Source organism: Chelmon rostratus, chromosome 24, assembly GCF_017976325.1.
Source record: "Chelmon rostratus isolate fCheRos1 chromosome 24, fCheRos1.pri, whole genome shotgun sequence".
NCBI lineage: Eukaryota > Metazoa > Chordata > Actinopteri > Chaetodontiformes > Chaetodontidae > Chelmon > Chelmon rostratus.
Window position 1 is genome coordinate 11,009,209 of NC_055681.1, and position 19,608 is coordinate 11,028,816.

Genomic DNA, 19,608 nt, shown 5'->3' on the forward strand with positions numbered 1-19,608 from the left:
TGCACCGTGTTCCTCTTATTTTGTCCACCCACCGTCTGGTGAAGCGTGCAACAGCAAGTGCGAGGCGACATTTGAATTGTAAACAGGGTTTTGAATAAAGTTATTTCTGTTTTTAAAGCGTCGGCGTCCACGTTCTCCGACAAGGTGCCCATTGATGTCCCATCTGCACGTCGGAGTGGCTTATATTTTATTTGATTATGAACAGAAAGCACCTCATTCTGTGATCAAACAACAGAGAGTAAAAAAAAAGGCATAAATAATTAAGCATTCACTGCCCCTATTCAGATGAGGGCTACATCAACACCCGGTCTGGTCCTAGTCCCAGTCCCAGTCCACAATAACAAGCACAAAACTTTACAGATATGCTTCTTATCTCTATATTTTATTTAATGTTAGTTCATGTCCCTGTGATAAAGCACCTGGACTACTTAGGAACAGCACATAAAGAACCTCCTGACAAAAGAGCTTAATGGCTTTGTGACTTTCATTAACAGGAAAGCCGCTGTAGAGAGTAGTTAAAGAGCATTTCTCAACAACAAGGCGCCGCTGAAAGGATACAGCACATTGACTTTGTAAGAGAATGAAACACGAGGTCGGGAGTTGTTTGAAGAGTGGCTCGCAAAACACTGCAAATACACAGACTTTGCTCTGCAACACGCCCTGTTAAATATTGATTTAATTTCGTCTAAATGCATGAATCTGTCTTGCAGGACGTACGTGATCTCAGGTTGTGGATTGGCTAACTTTTTCATTCTGCGGCGACTCCGCTGTCATTTTAGGGCTCTGCCTTACTAGCTGTGCTTTCAAGGTTGTAATTTTTCACTTTATTCAGCTTTCCTTCCTCAATCCTCAGACCACGTCCTTTGAGGATATCTATCTGGGTTGGGGAAGTGATGAGGTCAAGCGCAGCCTCGCACCCCTCTATGATGTTCCAGATGGGAGCTCAATTTACACTAATCCTGTGACAAACCCACTTGGCTTTAAGCGGCAGACGCACAAACCTATGTAGCATGTGGGAGACATTCCTGGCCCATCTGAAAGCGATCGGCCGGCAAGCTGCAGGGAGTTACGGGTGTAGCTGCAGATGAATCAGTTGCCGTCCCAAGGACTGTCCTTTGATTTATCAAATTTGGCTTTTTGACTGAGACATACAGTTGCCGCGCCGCAGGGAGGTCACAGGTCAGGCTGAGCCACAACTCAGCTGGAACTGATCGCACTTCAGTGTCTCGTTCAAGGACACGGACCAGCTTGAACCTCCAGTCCGCTGCATGATGGAAGGTGTGCAACGTGCCACTGTGCTCATCTCCCACCAAGACGTACCTACTGGACTTTCTACAGATAAATTGCCTTATTTGCTCCCTCATAAAGGCAGATTCTCTTGTGTCATGTGTTTCATGAATGATTTAAGAGTCTTTATAGGATGATTGGATCATTAATCTGTGCTTTGGATGCATCTGTATATGCCTGTTATATCGCATTAGTTTCATCCTTTATGCATGGTACTGCAGCCAGGCTATTTAAAGCCCATCAATGCAAGTTTTTTTTCTTTCCTTGGTATTGTAAGAACCTCCAAGAGGAGGAGCTCCTGTGTTGAGCTTCTACACAGCTTTCCCAAATGATACCGGAAGTTGGGCGATTTTCCCTTCTAAATAAAACTTTTAATTTTTAGTTTGAAAGCGTTATAAGGAAGCAGAATGCTCACTGGATTTTTTTTCACACATGTTAAAGATGTCATTCAGTTCTATATATATAGGTGTCTTGCTTTTAAAATGTCTACTTATTTGGGAAATAGCGTAATAAGGAAAATTTATGAGTAAACTTACTTTTGAGCTCGTGTCCGTTCATCGATATGCTTTTATTCTGAAAGGCACCGCCGGAACTCGTGCTGAGTGCTGCGTCTCACTTGACGCAGCTCCCCTCCTCTGTAGTCCACCTCTACAGCATGCAAATTACGGAGCAAACTCCAATATATCGCACATTGGTGAACTCCACAGAGCGCGCGGCGAAGCGCGAGAGCAGGACGCGGCACGCGCTTTCATTATTCTGAGTGGACTCTAAAAAGGGGAAGGGATAGCATCTTTTTAAACCGCTTCGTTCCCGTGGCTCGAACCCGCAACTCCATCATAATTAATTCTGGGGAGACTGCGCGGAGGAGGGCTCCACTCATCATCCCGGGACCCGGAGTGAAACCTCACCACCGGCTCCTCGCGCGGCGGAATAATCAGTAGCCCGCGTGTGACAGCTTCGTCGGACTCGAGAGAGATCGCGGACCCCGGGAGGGCGAGCGGGCACCGACGCAGCCCGTGAAGTTTGCCCGCGTTGTCATCCTCTTTTGGGGGGAGCGCGGCGGAGCGGAGAGAAAGTGCTGCGGAGGCTTGCCCCCGTCGGTTCCTCGCATCTCCTCATGGACTGAGGACGGTGGCGTTCGGAGCAGCCCTGTTTTCATCAGTTTTTAGTCGGTAAGCCACAAAGCAGACTAACTTCTGTGCATGTTTTTCGAAAACATTACTCTGTTGTGTGCTTAATTACTTATTTAGTTTTTTTTATTTTTATTTTTACAATTTCGGACCAGGTTGTGTTTCAAGGAGGCGACATTCTGCTGTGTTTTGAAATAGGCAAGGAATCCAAGTGTCCAGCGAGGGCAGGTTCCAACTAGCTTAATGAGGCTACTTAGCATTTTACCTCTCCATTTCTGACTGTGACACTAACATGTACTGTATGCGGACTGACGTGTAGACACAAAAACGTAGCTGCTCCTGATTTCAGCGTGTCAGTGCCTGGACCTGACAGGGAGGTAGCAGTGGGAGTTTTCCTGAGGGTCCTCCATTACCTCCAGCACACCTGGCTGCTTTCCACACGCAGTTACTGTATCCTACGGCGCTGCGCAGGCTTATGGTGCTCAAGCCTGGTGCTCTGCCACATTATTACCCAAAAAATGCCTAAAAGTTTGCTTTAAGTGGCTCTATTTTTGATTCAAACGCCCAACAGCTCATTATTCTCTGGTTCAGTTTTTTTTTTTTTTGGCAATCAGCCATAGCTAAATATAGTGGTGGCGTATGAATATTTATAATTACTGTTAGTGGTCGCAGGTGTGTGTAATGAGGGGCCGCATCACGACTTCTAACAGCCAATCAGAAAGGTGCTATCTGTGCTATCATAAGTACAATTAGTCTCTCACAGTTGATGTCATTTAAACTCATCAAGGGTTGTACAGGACTGTTAATGTTATGCATATTTCTTTTTTTGTGTGTGTGCTTTATTGTGCTTTGATTAAATTGGCCTTGAATTAAAGATTTATGTAATCAGTTTGCAGGACTGTACTTTTTCCCCGCGTGAAGTTGAGGTTATGCTTCTATTTAAGTGCAAGTTAATGAAGGAAAGAAGTGTCTAATTAGCTTTAAGTTGTGAATTGCATAATTGAGTTTGGACCCCAATTTTTTGCATGGATGAACCAACGGTTAATAATCTAATGGCTCAGTTATAAGTGGTCCATACCATGCATGTGTGGACTGCTCAAGCCCAACGTGTCTGGATAACTTGAGATGAATTATTGATTGATGGTTTTTGGGTCAATATGTGCAAAACTCAGAGGAATTCGCTGGAGGCGTTTTGTGTGCTGCTGTTTTCATGTCCCTGCTTTTCCCGAATAATCTGTAGAGGTCTGCATATAATTATCTGAATTGATGAAGGCAACTCCAGTGGCCCCTATTGATGCCAAATGACTTGCAATGAAGGGAAGCACAAATGTGTGTTTGAATAGGTGTTGTTGTGATGTGTGAAATGGCCAAAGGAAATTGGTCTAACCGGTGCAAGTAGTCTGCAGTTTTAAGAGAATCAGCTTAGGGGCAGGAGAGGGAAGGAGGCATTGTGAAACTTTATTAAAGCACACTACTTTCAGACAGAGAAAGCCTGCAGATATATTGGAGAGCCGCTGCTTCTCTAAGACACGGAGGAAAGTAGGCAGCGCTAGCCCACAGAATATTGAATCCGTCAAAAAAAGGGCTGGAACAAGGGGCAAGGGAGTTGAACTATCTCTTGCCTCTTGAGTGGGCGGATGTCATAATTATCATTTCTGTAGGATTGTGGTGGAGGGCCGCGGGCGCTGGCAGAATCTCTGCAGATATGTGGGTGTAGTGGTGGTGTCGACCCTGTAGGGCAAGCCACATCACTTCCAATACAGAGGAAAAAGGGACATGTCCCACCGTAATTGGTGCCTGGGAACACTGCAGGGCGCCCCGGGAAGTTGATAGACGGTCAGAGCCCGTACGCGTGCATAAACAAGGCCGGGGACGTGGGCAGGCGCATGCACGAGCGCAGCAGCACACTCGCACACATGCACGCTCAAGCAATAGAGTGCGGGGCGGGGGTGGGGGGGCTCTAATCTGCTCTCCCGTGTCAGGCTGAAATGAAACAACCCCTGGCTGGACGCAACAAGTCTCACCATCTCGTATCCTCCGTCTTAGTCTCCCTCTCATTCTCTGTTTCAGCCTCCAAGCACAAGCAGCCTGAGCTCAAGTGGATGCATGCAACTGTTGGCTGGTGACCTCCAAGTAAATAGGGAGAAAAGTGTGTGTGTGTGTATGTGAGGGGTGTAATTGAAATACCAGTGACTAAACTAGGCCATTGGTATTCCATGCTTTGTGTTACAGTTAGGAACGGCTAGTGTAAATTTGACTGAATTAGCAGTATGACTCATATTGTTAACAGCACTCCCTGTTAAATACTTTCTGTGTAATCATCAGGCAAGGTATTTTGTATCATTAAAACTAGCTCTTGTCTGTTTTTGCTTAGTCACTCCTTGTTGCATTGCTGTTGTGCAGAAGTGTGTTGTCTCAAACACCTGAAAGAAAATAGCTTTTTTTTAACGAAAAGCTCGTCTTGCTGTAAACATCTCTGTCAAGAGATATATAGGTGGTGGGAGCTTCAGGCCAGCGGATCTCTTACTGGAGTCTGCTGAGTCGATGGAGTACGAGCAGGGCTCGAGACCCAATGTGGGAACAGCACTTAAAATCATTTTCAACACAACAGGTTCACAGTTTTGTTTGCTGGATTTTGTGTTTTTGAAGTTGTGTTACTGATCAATGTTTTAAACTGATATTTTGCAGGAATAACTGTGCACAAAGCAACAAGGTTTTGTGGCCTCCTCATTCATGACAGGTGCTGAGTCTATCTGTCGATCTGTCTCGCCGAGTGCATTATAAATATTGGAAAACCTGCTGTTTGGAACGCAGCACAGAATATGATGGGCTGTGGTTAGCGTTCTGATGAAATGCTCAGTGAGCAGATTATTTAGGACAATAAACACCCTGCTGCCTTTGTTTGAAATGCAACACTCCCCTCTGTTGCATCAGTGTCACGTGTGATATGCACCCATTTCTTATGCTAGACGTGTCCTATGTGCGGTGTTGTCTGTAAATGCATTTTATCTTCAGTTTCTGTTGTGATTCCAAGCATTTTAAGGTGCCTGGCAATAATCCGTCCCAAACACAAACAGGGAATTATGGGTGTTGAGGCGTCTTTCTGATTTGACTTTGAAGCTTTTGTTCTTCCAGCAGGTTTTAACAGGGGCTTTAGAATGCTGTCCAGCTACTTTAATTGCCCGCTGTGGCATTCCTACTTAATTGGTCTTGAAAGGTCTTGTTCGAAAGGACGGTGCAGGTCAGCTCAAGTCTCTGTAGTTGTTAAGTCATCAGACACTCAATTAACTCAGCCACTGTGCCTGATCTTAAAAAAAGAAAAACTGAAGGGGCAGAAAAACAAGATACCTTGAACTAAATCTGCATTAAAGTTGCTGCCTTAAGTGTACTTTGACAGACTTATTTAAAGCTTCTCTGGACTTTTATGTAAAAATAGACCTGTTTTATCAGCCTGGCAGATCCAACGAGTCTTGTTATTTCCTTTGGTGGGAGACTGGATTCCCTTCAGACAAGTGTATCAGTCCACGCAGGCCGTCAAATGGGTGCAGTTTTGTTCTACTGGCTCTGCATCATAAAGCCACTTAAACTGATCCCATGTGTGACAGAGGACTAAATTAGGGAAGTGTCTGTTGAATAAATAGGGAGAGGGCAGAGCCGAAGAGAATCGGGCATACACGAGCCAGCCATTGATTTTCTGTCAGATGAAAACTTGCCAGTGCACGTTTCCTAAACTAACAAACACAGAGTCTATTACTAATCTTCTGTCCTGTTATTTCTTTTTCTTCACCACAAGAGCTGAGGGAACTGTGGGTCTGTTTTTGCTAGGTTAGCTGAAAGCTAATCCACAGGGTTTAAAGCTGGGCCACCATTGTTTTGTTTGTTTATTTAGATTTCTTTTTCGTTCTCCTCGTGGATGTGCATGGGCTCAACATACTCAAATACAGCAACACAATTGGAATTAAAATATGCGCAGCTGTTTGCCAGAATGTGGAGATCCGCTTATGAAAATAGCTAGGATAAGATTATGGCACTGTAACCATCAATTAAATAAAAAACTACAATTACTTAATCCATACACAATTTTTCAAAAATGTATTACTTCACTTCTGATCAGTGTCACTTAAACAGATAAAATTCAGCTATTACACATGACTGCAGATGTGATTTTATCACTTAATAGTACTTTGTCCAATTCGTAAAATCAGCAGGGCTCTGTTGATGAGCTGTAAGCAGACAGTATATTATTCAAACCAGCCATAAGGACATAATTGTAGGCACATAGGCATCCATGTTATGTATTTTAGTGGCATAAGAAGGTGATAATAGTATGCAGATTTAAACTGGCATCAACAGTAGATGTATGTATTTTTGGTTTTACTAGAATAAAAAATAAAATGAAGGAAGAAAGCCTGTCGTTCACAAAATGACATCTTATACACAACATATACCACACTTTGATTTGTCTCTTCGTCCTGTTGTGCCGACACTACAGAATTTTAGGTGGTGCCCTTTCTATTGTTTATCCTCAGTGAGCAGGTCTGGCTAGCTATAATGTGTGGCTCCTTTGAGACTGAAGTTTGTGTATCAGACAGCAGATCTCCACCTATTTATGGAGTGAATCATAAGACTATCATTACTGGTACCCTGTGGCCTTTTCACTGAGGGTGGGTGCTCCTTTTAAATGGGCAATTCAGCCGAGAACAGATAAACATGAAGAGAGTTAGGACGGTTATATATGATATTCTGACTTTCAGTGGAATACGAAATACTCAGCAACAACTCATAACTCATCTTAACCAGTTTAATCATGAGTACCAGCATGGGCTTGTGGTGCAACAATCATGAGAATAACTGTATTAAAACATGTTTTTCTTGTGATGTGCCAGACTCTGCCAGCATTCTTCATGAATTTATCTACAATTTACCAGTCTTGCTGGGCACTGGTTAGTCACTCCTGGATTAAATGTGTCCCCTTTTAAAGGAACAATAATTTCCACATAAATTGTGCATCTGCTTGGTGCAGATGTCTTCCCTTACAAAATGTACCTTGATGCCACAATACACTGGTGTAATCTGCCTGCTCATTTCTGGAGAACTAATTACTGCGCATTAGTTAAACAGACCATTTGAAATGCAAGCCTTCTAAATCGCGCTTGCCAGGGGAGACGAGCCACCCCCCTCCCCTCCCCATGCAGTCTTTGTGCTTCTATTATTAGTTCTATCATGCATATGTTTGCTATCAGAAATTAAGGCCCACCAGCTGAGAACAGTAAGAGAGGAGGCTGTGCAGCACAGGAGGTAGCGAGTTAGTGAAAATATGTTTCTGTACTCGTATCAGTTTATTTCCACATACATGTATGACGTTTCTATGTGTAGTTCAGTATGTCAGGCCCTGCTGCTTATATCTTTCCATATGATCAGCCGCCAGATGTTCTGCTGCACGACAGGAGAGCGCACATCTGATCTGGCTTTTTAACAGGCTACTGATGTTTCTAAAGATGCAACCCTTGTAGCAGCCAGCAGAGCATGGCCCACCTCCCTGGTCACCAAGGCTGTGTGCTTAAAACACTGCCAAAAGGATCTTTGTTTCTGCATGACAGAACAGTTGGTGGAGGAATTATGGGTTGCTACAGCCTAAGTCCTGTCCAGGTGGAGAATGTGGGGTTTATTTACTAGTTTAAAGACAAACAAGTTGGTCAACTCAGTGTTATACTGAGTTTCCTTGAGCTGAAATGATGCTCAGTATGTATTGATTTTGTGGATATCTCAAAGGAAAATGAAGAAACAGAAAAATATAGGCCATTTCAGGAACTTGGGAAAGCATGCATCATTGTCTGCACGTTTCCTCTGCTGTATACCATGGACCAGAAGCCTGCCGCCACAGTAAGAGCACGTGCTCTTGAAACTGACATTGAGACATAATTTGGCAGAAACTGAGATTGTTTCCCACAGAAGTTGCACGAATGACTCAAATTTTACATTCACATGGATATAGGCAGATGGGAGACAGCAAACTGGATATCATTTTAGTGGATGAGAAATTATGTGAGGCTGGCAGAGTTTACCAGCAATGGTAACGGTCTAAGGCATTGCTGTCTGAAGTTAAAATATATGTATATGTATTTTTTTATTTACAACTGGATGCTACATAGCTCCCTCACATAAGGAGAAAACGGGGAGATCTGGACAATGAGAAGCTAATCATTAATAAGTTGTCCAATAATGCATCCCATAATTATTCATTCTAAACAATACAACATCACCTTGGTAACATATGCTCATGTGTGCTCTGTTTTGCTGTCCTGCCAGTCCGTCAGACTGTTTGTTCGTTTTTCCCTGGTGTCCCAAAAGTGTTGTCTGTCTGCCGTCTACCGCCTGGATCCATGTGAATGCAGCATAAGAATAATATTAAGTCTTAGAAAAATGTATACCTGTGTGGAATTCTGCATCATTGTGTGTGATCCTTGTTGCAGAGGGCAGATTACATTTGCATTTTAGCTTTTAGACATGTCGATGACACACTGGTATATTAGGTAATATTTATATGATTCTGACAGGGAATCTCAGACTTCAGTGAATTAAAATGTACTCCCTCAACCTCCCTGTTGTCAAGATCCATAAATCACTATGACTGCAGGTAGCATAGCAATGAGGAGGACTGAGGTCATAAAATGCTAAGAACTGAGGTGACTGAGAAGCCTTTTAAAACATGTTGAAACCCAAGAAAATTCTATCCGCAAGATATCCACTCGATATTTTTAAAAACACAAATATGGAATGACTTTTATCAGTTTTGACGGAGTCGGGAGAATGGCTGTATCTGTCGGGTGCCACTAGGGATAACAAGCCTTTCATACTTGTACATCAAGTTGCCTCACGCTACAGAAAAAGGAATTAGGCTTCTGCCTTATGGGCTATTTGTGGCTCCAGCATGCTTTACTTACTCTGACAGTGACGAGGACAGAACATGACTACAGCTGTGTTCATATTATCTAAAAATAATGTCTTAAACTATCTCCTGGATAACGTGCATGTGACTCGGTCAGCTGAAATCCAGGTTCCTGTTGTGTTGTCACATACCGGATCTGCATTGTGTGCGTCAGTTCACAGCACGCTGAAGTGCAGAAGACAAAAATGAGTGGTACTGCGGCACTCTGACTGTTTGGTTCGTGAAGTGTGTAAAATCAATGGAAAGCAAGGGCGCATATGCTTTGTGCTCTTCAGTGAGGACTGCATACCCAGCTGTACTGCAAAAATCATCTTCGAGAAGTTTAGTCAAAGTCAGACTGTGCCTGGCCATTCATTCATACTGAAGACTATATAAGAAAAGTTGCAAGAAGCAGCTTATATATATATAATATATGTATATAGCTTCATTGCTTTTGCACATTACATAGACCAATGGTGCCAGTTAATCTTGTATCTTAAGCTTTTTTATGGCAGTTGGTGGTACTCTGGTAGACAAAAGGGAAATAAAGTAGAAAAGAATATTTCAGTACATGAGGTGAGATTAGTCATGCAGTCTGGCTTCCCTGCTGAAGTGTCCATGAGCAAGAGACTGAATCTTTGCTGGCTGCTAACCTCTGATCTTCCCGTAAAGGAGATAAAAGACAAACGAGAAATCCCTTCACGGACCAATTAAAAGTTGAACTTGCACACATCACTGTGAGTGATTCGCAGGCCTGTTTCGTGTTAAGCCATAGCATGTGATACTCAGCTCAGTCGGTTGGCTGTTAGTGTCAGTCATCTTCTCAGCATTGATGGATGGAGTATATTATGTGCATTCATCATCAGTGAATATGATAATTAAATCCGATCAACATGGAATAAGCAGCCGTTTCTCAGAGCAGTGTTCTGCACTGTTGAAGAAGTATCTGTGTGGCATATGAACATGTGTATTCATGACTTATCTGTGTGAATGTCGCAGGAAACGCACAGAAGAGGCCCCATCGCTGTGACATGATGTGATACTCATGAGGGCACGTTGTACTTCCATGATATTATGGAGCACTTCACTGCACTGGAACAATACAATTTATTGCTGGCCCAAATAAAGTGTGAACATGCTATTTATGGGTCTGTAAGTGGCCAAAGCCTATTGTGTATGTTATAGCGCCTGTAGAAAGACTCAATGTGTGATGAATATTCTATCAACACATTTTTCTCCTCTGCTTTCCCTCTGCTGTCATTCCCTCCTCAGCCCCGTACTAGTTTTTTTTTTTTTTTTTTCTAACTCATCTCATTTGATGTTGGACGATGAGTTGGCTTCATACTCATGCATGAGGGGAGATCTCACAGGGCTTCAGTAGATCTCTAATTGAATTGTCTGAACTGCAAGAGATGCACATTTGAATTGGGAAAGAGAGCGCAGCAGAAGACCGGCACCGGAAGAGTGTTTCATCTCCCGTGCTCGTCACGCTGAGTCCCATGCAACATTGATTACCTGAAAAATGGATCAGTTAGAGGAGTCTGTTTGGAACACAGAAGAAGGAGTGCACCAGGCTAATGCCCTGCCATATCTGCCCTCAGCCGCGTTATCATGCAGTACCTGATAACATCTGTCAATAGTCTGTTTCATTTCACATTGTCTTACCAGCCATCAGGGTCACAGAGGTGAGTGCCTTGGGTACCATGACCACCACCAGACTTCTAAACAAGCAAATACAGATAAGTAATGAAAAGGAAATGGCTGGAGATATTCTTTGGTGCCATGTTTTGGACCCATTTTCGGAATGTTATCACTGTCCAAACAATGCATATTTAATAGGCTTGACAAATTAGATTTCTGTGTTTCATTAAATTTTGCCATATTATTTGGCCTGATAAATATGAGTAATTGGAGCTCAGACAATCATATCTCCTCATTTTCTTTCTATTATTGGTTCAAGACAGTCATTTCGTAGCTTGCTGTGTTGTGCAAGACTTTGCAAATGTGAGAGATTTCTAAGCCTGTAGGTTAAGGCTACATTTCTATCATATTTTCCTGCATTTTAGGTCACATCCAGCTGTCTGCATGTCTGGTATCTTCAAAAAGGATATAAACAACATTATAGCAGGTCAAATTTCCCTATTTTCCACGTTGGTATCTTTGTGAAGTACATATAAATATTACATCAAAGGCTTCCTTTTGTTGTTACTGTAAAGTAAATATCACTAGCAATCTAACAGTTTCAGTTCTGATATATGAAAATGACATGAGAGCTTTCCTACCAAAATGCAAAATAGTTACCTGAAGGTCACTGCTTCCCATTTGAGAAATTGCACGAATATTTCATGTGCACACTTACTGGTTTTTACTTGTCATTTTAAGAGATTTTTTCAATGGTGGGTCTCTCTGTTGTTGTACTGCTGTGCAGGCTGACTCAGAGCACTGGATGTCCCTGGAGGCGAGAATATGCAACCAATTATTCTGGTGGATTCTGTCTGATGTTGTGGTGATTCCCAGTAGAAATTAATAAGAGGGATTATTAAGGCATTTGGTTTGTGAACTTTTATTTCACTCTGTTGGCAGATAGTTGGTGATATACATATTAATATATGTTTTATTTTTGTTTGGTGTCCATTTGTCTTGGTTCACATGATGATGAGTGCTTCAAATTCTCCAGCACTCTCTGCAATATTTCAGTGTTTTCCTGCTCAGTGGAGTGAGGCGTGTGAGTCTAGATCTGCCGTGGCTGAAAAGTTTACAGGAACCTTTGGGTGTATGCCCGCATACATCAAACATGTTGGAGCTGTTGTTGACTTGGCTTTCATCAATAATTTCGACCTCGCCCAGCAGCACAAAAAACGCTTTGAGACACAAATCGGCAAAAAGGTGAGAGTTTAAAATTCGAGAGATGCTTTCAAGTTGAGCTTTTGTCTCTGGAGCCGAGAGCTTTGTTGAGGGGTTCGGTTGTGTGTGGGCTTGTCTCGACTTTCATCTGGACTGACTTACAGTAAATCATGGTGATTATCTGGCGTTTTGAGACCATCGGCAGTGGCTCATGCCTGCGCTCATGATTGAAACAAAAAATGTCAATGCAGGCAGCTTTGTCAGTGTGGCTGCTGTGGAACGATGTTAGCACTCCGCGTTGTGTCAGTTTTACAAATGTGCCATGCTGGATGTAACGTGACCTGTGAGAAAACAGTGAGACTTTCAAAGCTCTAATTGGTCTTAATAACATATACATTGTTTAGGAGTACACTGTACTCCTGAGCCATAGTCGTAAAATATTAACACATTTTTCATTTGGGATCATTTTCGGGTGGTCTGTCTGTCTAGTTGTGAAGCCATTCATTGTTAGTGAGCCTGAGGTCTGCCGTTGTTGAGCACGTTACATAATATAAACATATTCTCCTCATCATTTTCACTCTTCTACATGGTCATGCCAGTGTCAAGTTTGACGGCACAACAGCCAACTAGCAGAACAGCAGCGCCCGAGCTGAGACAGGGGATGCAGGCAGGATTGATGGACCTCTCCTCTCGTCTCAAGTCAATCTGCTACCATAAAGGACTTACGTGATAGTTATAAGACACCCAGAGTTAGTTACAGCTGCTTGATTTTGATAATAGGCTGGAGATACTGTCGCCTGGATTCAGCAAGTGGACATGCGTTAACAGGAAAGCTAGCGTTAAGGTTGTCAACTTTCCAACAGATGTTTTAGGGAACATTATGGGCTTGTAGCTGACAGTGTTGTGCCTGTCTCTCCCCTTCTGCATGTGTCTTCAGTACACCAAGCCAACTCGGCACAGAGTTTAATCAGAGATGGTAGTGGGTTTGCAGGACTGTCGTCATTTCTTCTTCTTCTTCCTCTGCTTTATGTTTATTGGATTAGTGTATACTGTACCCTACTATATCTGAGTGTGTAAATTCACTTTGGAGATGATATGAGCAGGCTGTGCAAGGCGACTGAACAAAGATATTATTTGTGTGTTGATTGCTTAGATTGCAAGTTCACAAATTTTCATTCTCTCAGAAACAAGGAGATATTTTTTTTTAAGTTTAGCTTTTTGATTACCTGTGCACACTGAAATAGTTTATATATTTTTTATTAAATAAGTGCACAGCAGACAGAGTGCAGATCAACAGAGAAAATGTAGGCAGTGACATTAATGTAAAATAAATGCAATTTTGGCATTAAATAACTGTATTTTATCACCCCCTGCTCTTTAAATATCTGCACTGGCCATAAAAAAAAAACAAAAAAAACAAAAACATGTTGGTCAACCACTACTACAGTAGTCGGACGTACCTTTTAATGTTAAGCTTGCAACAGCCTGACTATTAAAAGGAGAAATCCTTTTAATAGTCAGGCTGTTGCAAGTATTTAAATTATGTATTGAGAGTAAGAGGTATGTGGGATAGATGTACATTCTGTAAGTGTCTAGTCACACAATCCACATTTCAAACCACATTTTATGCCACACCACCTACTTTATGGCACAGACAATTGCAAACACCCACTGAAAATGTGCCCAGTGTCTCATTGACTTTCAATAGGGAGAAAGTCTTTTCTGGTCAAAAGAGGGTAGAGTACATTTATAGTTGGATCATGAGTCAGAGGTTTCAGCCTCTGACAAACACTGTCTTCCTCAAGCCGTATCAGCTGAACTTGCCTAGTCTTGTTAGAATGAAGCTTTCCAGATGCTAATCGGATTCGTTAACAAGAACAGCTGTGCCTTCCTGTCATCTTTCCATGTCTTATCCTTTTGAAGAATTCTGCGAGTTAACACTGGATATCGAGTTATCCTTGATCATGGGAAGACGTCTCCACTCCTCCACCGCCCCCCTGAGAGCGATCCCACCTTTGATCCATTGTGGTTTTAGTCAAATGAATTTAATGGATTGAGATGTGGTGCTGAGGCGCTGTCATAATGAAAACCCTTTTCAGCGTTTCCCTTGTCATTCAACATAAATTCTGCTTGCAGTGATGTTGAAGATCTTGGTCGGACTCGTTTTCGGCGGACAGTGCTGTCTGGGTGCTCCCACATGCTTTTGTTCACTGCATGCTCCAGATTAACAGCATAGAGGATTGGTTTGTGATAAGTTCACTTTCCGTCCAGTCGCGTGACAGTTAATGGCTGCCTGTCATGAATGTTATTTTGACGTGGACTTGAAATGGACTGAAATAACTTTTGCATTTGCATGACTCACACTGAGTGAGTCTTTGTTCAGATGCATATAAAGGGCAGAAAAATCAGTCAAATGAGAGTCATTTCTTTAAGTGTACCATTATCCCGCTGTGAGTCACTGAAAAGAGATGCTGTCTTACTGTCATTGCTCACCCTGTGAAATGCATTTACTCACTGCTAAAATGCAGCCTCCTGTTAGATACTGTGGACTCTGATGACTGTTTTATGTGGATTATCAGGATTCCCATTAGTGGCTACACTTGGTTTAACTCCAATTCCTCATGTCCATGCCCAGGATACAACACTGCTAACTAGTATGAAGGCTGCATCGGGATAAAACATACAAAAAGAAAAAAGCAAGTAATATTGATAACTTTATGATGGTACGTTTAAAACGGAGCAGAATCAACAGAGTGTAGAATAGTGGGCATGTAAACACTGTTTGCCTTTTCCAGGTATATATTTTTCATGTAGCTTTACTTCGTGTGTACTCCACGACACAGACTCTTTCATCCGAGAGGAGTGTGACTTCCCCTCATGCATATGATGCACCCATAAATGTAATTTTACGCTATTACACTTTGACACATACGACAACCAAAGTTCATGTTTTGTAACATATGAAACTTGTATGACATTTGGATCACTGGGATGAATATCATATCAACAGTCTCAGATATTTGATAGAAGGATTCAGAACAATACATTTAGTTTAGTGTCAAACTTTGCACGACTTTGAAGACTTAATGTTCTTTTTTTTTTCTCCCCACCCCTTCTCCCCATGTTTCTATCCTTTCTTCACAGATATCTCAGACCGAAATGCTGCCCTGTATCATTTTCATCGCCTTGTTTCTCTCTGCGGCCCGATCCCAAGATATCCATCCCTCACAGGCATCATCCTCTATTAGCGAGTCTTGTGACTCCTTGTGCTCCTGTGAGGGAAAAGATGGTATCCTTCATCTTAACTGCGAGCAAAGAAACATCAGCAAAATCTCCCAAATCAAAATCCCGTCAGGTGTGCCCTTCCACCTGAACCTTTACAAAAATGACTTGGTTGAGCTCCGCGCTGAGGAAATGGAAGGGCTTAAGAATGCCCTTTCGCTGCACATTGGGGGTAATAGCATACAAGAGCTGGAACCAGGGGTCTTTAGCACTCTGAGTTCCCTGAAAAAACTCCACATAAACAGCAATTTCCTCGTCACTCTGAAAGAGGATACTTTTCAAGGCCTGGTGAATCTGGAGTTTCTTCAGGCTGACACGAATTTCATTCGGGTCATCGAGCCGGGGGCCTTCAACAAACTGATCCGCCTCAAGGTCCTCATCCTCAACGATAATTCCATCGAGTTTTTACCCAGCAACATCTTCCGGTTCGTGCCCCTCACACACCTGGACTTACGTGGCAACAAGCTCCAGACACTGCCTTACGTCGGGTTTTTGGAGCACATCGGACGGATAATGGAGCTCCTCCTCGAGGACAATGACTGGGTCTGTGACTGTGATATTTTACATTTAAAGATCTGGATGGAGAATATGAGGGCCCAGTCTGCAATCGGGGATGTGGTCTGCAGCACACCACACCACCTTAAGGGGACCATTCTGGCGAAAGTCAAGCGGGATGTTCTCTGTCCGTCCCACGCGGACATTAATCTGGAGGAGCCGTCAAAGTCACTGGATATGGTTGTTACTCCCTCATCCAAAGTGTCTCAGATTCCCAAATTGGTCAACGCCAAAGACGACGCCAAGGTACCGACACCGTCTCACATTCCCGGCAGTCCTTGTGTGGAGCACTGTTCTTGTCACAATCACCCTGTGGCTGGGTTTTTGATGCATTGTCAGGACAGAGGGATACAAAAGGTGTCAGATATCGGAATACTTCAGCAGAGCCCCACTAAACTGGTCATGACGGGAAATATGATTCAGAAACTCCTGAAGTATGATTTTGTCACATATGACAGCTTAGAATTGCTCAACCTGGCGAACAACAGAATTGATTACATTGATAATGAAACTTTCCTCAGCCTGAGCAGTTTGAAAAAACTCTATTTGAATGGCAACAGAATTGAAAAACTGTTCTCCACAATGTTTGTGGGGCTGCACAACCTTGAATACCTGTATCTGGAATACAACCTTATCAAAGAGATTGCTCCAGGCACATTTAATCCCCTGCCAAACCTGAAGCTGTTGTCATTAAATAACAACCTGCTCAGCGCTCTTCCAGCACAGATATTTCGCAATGTGCCCCTCACCAAATTAAACCTGAGAAAAAATCTACTTATGCATCTGCCAGTGAGCAACGTGCTTGATCAACTTGACTCGCTAGAGCAGATTTATTTAGAGGACAACCCCTGGGACTGCAGCTGTGACTTGCTCAGCCTCAAACAATGGGTGGAGAAACTCAGAAAGGACACAGTGGTGGGCTCCATTTTGTGTCACACCCCAAAGAAAGCGATGCAGGCTGAACTGAGAAGCCTCCGTCATGAGATCCTCTGCCCCGGTCTGGGGACCTACTACTCGATGTCCCCAGGTGGGGAGGAGAGCGTGACAGCGACACTGGGGCCTGAGAGCATTGGCAAGGGTTTATTCAGCTCGCTCACGGACACTGTCCCGCTCTCAGTGCTCATCTTAAGCCTTCTTATGTTTGTGCTCATGATTATATTCTGCTCAGCTGGATTGGTGGTGTTTGTTGTGCACCGGCGGCGACGGAGGGCAAAGAAGAAAGCAGCAGAGGAGCAGCCCCGGGAAAACAGCAGCAGTAGCCCCATTCACTTACATTACAGCATGTACGGGCAGAAAACGACACACCACACGCTGACACAAAGAACGGGGTCCGCCACTCTGTATGAAGAGAGATCACATAGTCCCATCGTGCAGATCTGTCGCAACCCCACCTACTGCTCCCAGCACAAGGAACACGACGCAGATCTGGATTACAGCCTCGACGAGCCCAGCACCAAGCATCACGTCTGTCGGAGTATCATGGAGAAGGAGAACACGTCTCCGCTCACGGGAAACCCCGGCTCAAAGTTCAGGCCCATGACCGGAGAGTGCCCCGCCGAGTTCGTCACGCTCGGAAATCCCAACTCCTTGTACAGGAACATTCTGGAGAGGGAGAAGGAGCTGCAGCAGCTGGGAATAACAGAGTACCTTCGGAAAAACATGCCCCAGCTTCAGTCTGCTGTAGACATGCAGGTCCCGGGGCACCAGGAGGAGTTAAAGCTCATGGAGACAATTATGTACTCAAGACCACGCAAGGTCATGCTTGAGCAAACTAAGAATGAGTACTTTGAACTTAAGGCTAACTTGCATACTGAGCCAGACTACTTGGAGGTTCTGGAGCATCAAACTGCTTTTAACTGATCCTAAGCATAAAAAAAAAGAAAACTATATATATATATATATTATGTTTTGAACCAAGTGCCTTGTCCTGTTCGCCCTCTTGTACTTTCCACAGTGTGAAATATATACCATGGGCACATCACTTTAAGTTTAACTGTAGCACAGAATGTAACTGGTTTATTTTGTTAACTTTTATCTGTTGACAGCCATGTTATGTAGCTGGTGAAAGGGGAAGCAGATTTGGCCAAATGTAACTTAAACAAGCCATTGCAGTCTGTCGAGCAGGCCTGGGTTGAAACCATCTTTGAAATCCACTCAGTCAGCTTTTCATGATTGATTAGATTTCCACGGTGCACCGCCGCCAAAACCCATTGATCCGCACAGCGCACCCCCCCCATCTGACACCCTGATAGGATAAAGCAGATGTTTGCGAAGAAGTGAGTGAATTTCAATCAACACTTGACCCAGAATTGCCGTTTAATCAGTCCATCCTGACTCTGGGTATGACCTGATTACGCCCTCTGTCAACATAAGCCAGCTGGAATGCTGTAACCAGAATGCTCATTGTGCCGTAGAGTTAGCGAAATGCCAACTGTACATTGGAAAACAGTAATAGGAGTGTGGTTCCACTGCTATTTTCCTTCAGTCAGTTCCTTTGATCGATCCAATACGCTGCACAGCTGCAGTCAAAGGACCTTTATTTATTTTTATACAGACTGGTGATATTCACAGGATGCTTTTTCTTCTCAATCAGTCAATACAGCACTTAAAGTATATTATACACAACTGTAATCTTGTATAAATGCATTGCACTAATCAAATGCCATAAGATGGTGCATGACAATCAACAGAGTCCTGCTGAAACGTTGTTTGTTTTTGTTTGTTTTTTTGTTTGCCAGAAAAAATGAGCCACAAATGTGTATGATCCTTCCGTGTGTGTGTTCGTGTGTGCGAGCGTATGTGAGATTGTGTTTCATGTCACTAATTTATGTCAATATTCAAACAGCATCCAGGAACATCGCTCCTTCCTCATGCTGGCGTTAGCTGATTTGGAACTGTTTTGAACCTGTTAGAGGCGGGGCATATTAACCTGCGAGCACACGAATGGTTACGACGAGCGACATTACTCAGAAAGCTCCGGTTTTCAATGCAGACAACCCTCCGACAGACTCCGGCCAACTTTTCTGCATTTCTCAGCTCTTATTGAAAGCAATGAACTGCTTGTGACATTTGCCATGTGGACCTTGTCAGGATTTACACTACACAGTCCAGTCATACTCCTGGAAAGTCATTCAACTTTGAAACGGTTCATGTAAGCACACACTCTGTAGCTTTTCTACTTACCTAGATTTAATTATTTATTCTGTATATTTTGTATATACCTTTGTTCCATTATATCTTTGGGTTTTGTGTGCCTTCAGTGCTGTACAGAATATAAACAGAAGTTGTAACTGATAAACAGGAAATAAAGAGTTGCAATATTACTTAAAGTTGGAGCTGACTTTATGGACAGCTAAAGTACAACGAATACCCATCATCTTAGATACTGTACACGACTGTGGAACGACTGTAGCCTCTCTGCAGTGCACTGTCTGTTGGCTAATTGACACTGCAGCCACCCTGAGCCTTATCCACATCCCAAAACAATGGCATTCTCTCCCAATGTGTTATCAGTCCTCTGCAGTACATGTATATGTGCAGGCATGTACCTGTGTAAACACCATTTGGTTGTTTTCCTGCTGT

General features: G+C 43.2%; 1 protein-coding gene across 1 annotated transcript; it reads left to right on the forward strand.

Annotated features, from left to right (window-relative positions):
* Positions 1-1,991: 1,991 nt before the first annotated feature.
* On the forward strand, positions 1,992-19,343 carry slitrk6 (SLIT and NTRK-like family, member 6). The gene is made up of 2 exons (XM_041966122.1): positions 1,992-2,459; positions 15,334-19,343. The coding sequence occupies exon 2, from the start codon at positions 15,349-15,351 to the stop codon at positions 17,884-17,886; it is 2,538 nt and encodes an 845-aa protein (XP_041822056.1). The 5' UTR covers positions 1,992-2,459; positions 15,334-15,348; the 3' UTR covers positions 17,887-19,343.
* The last annotated feature ends 265 nt before the right edge of the window (positions 19,344-19,608 follow it).

Bases quoted from the DNA above. Each gene is read 5' to 3' on its own strand.
- slitrk6 (XM_041966122.1), top strand. From the start codon at position 15,349: ATGCTGCCCTGTATCATTTTCATCGCCTTGTTTCTCTCTGCGGCCCGA.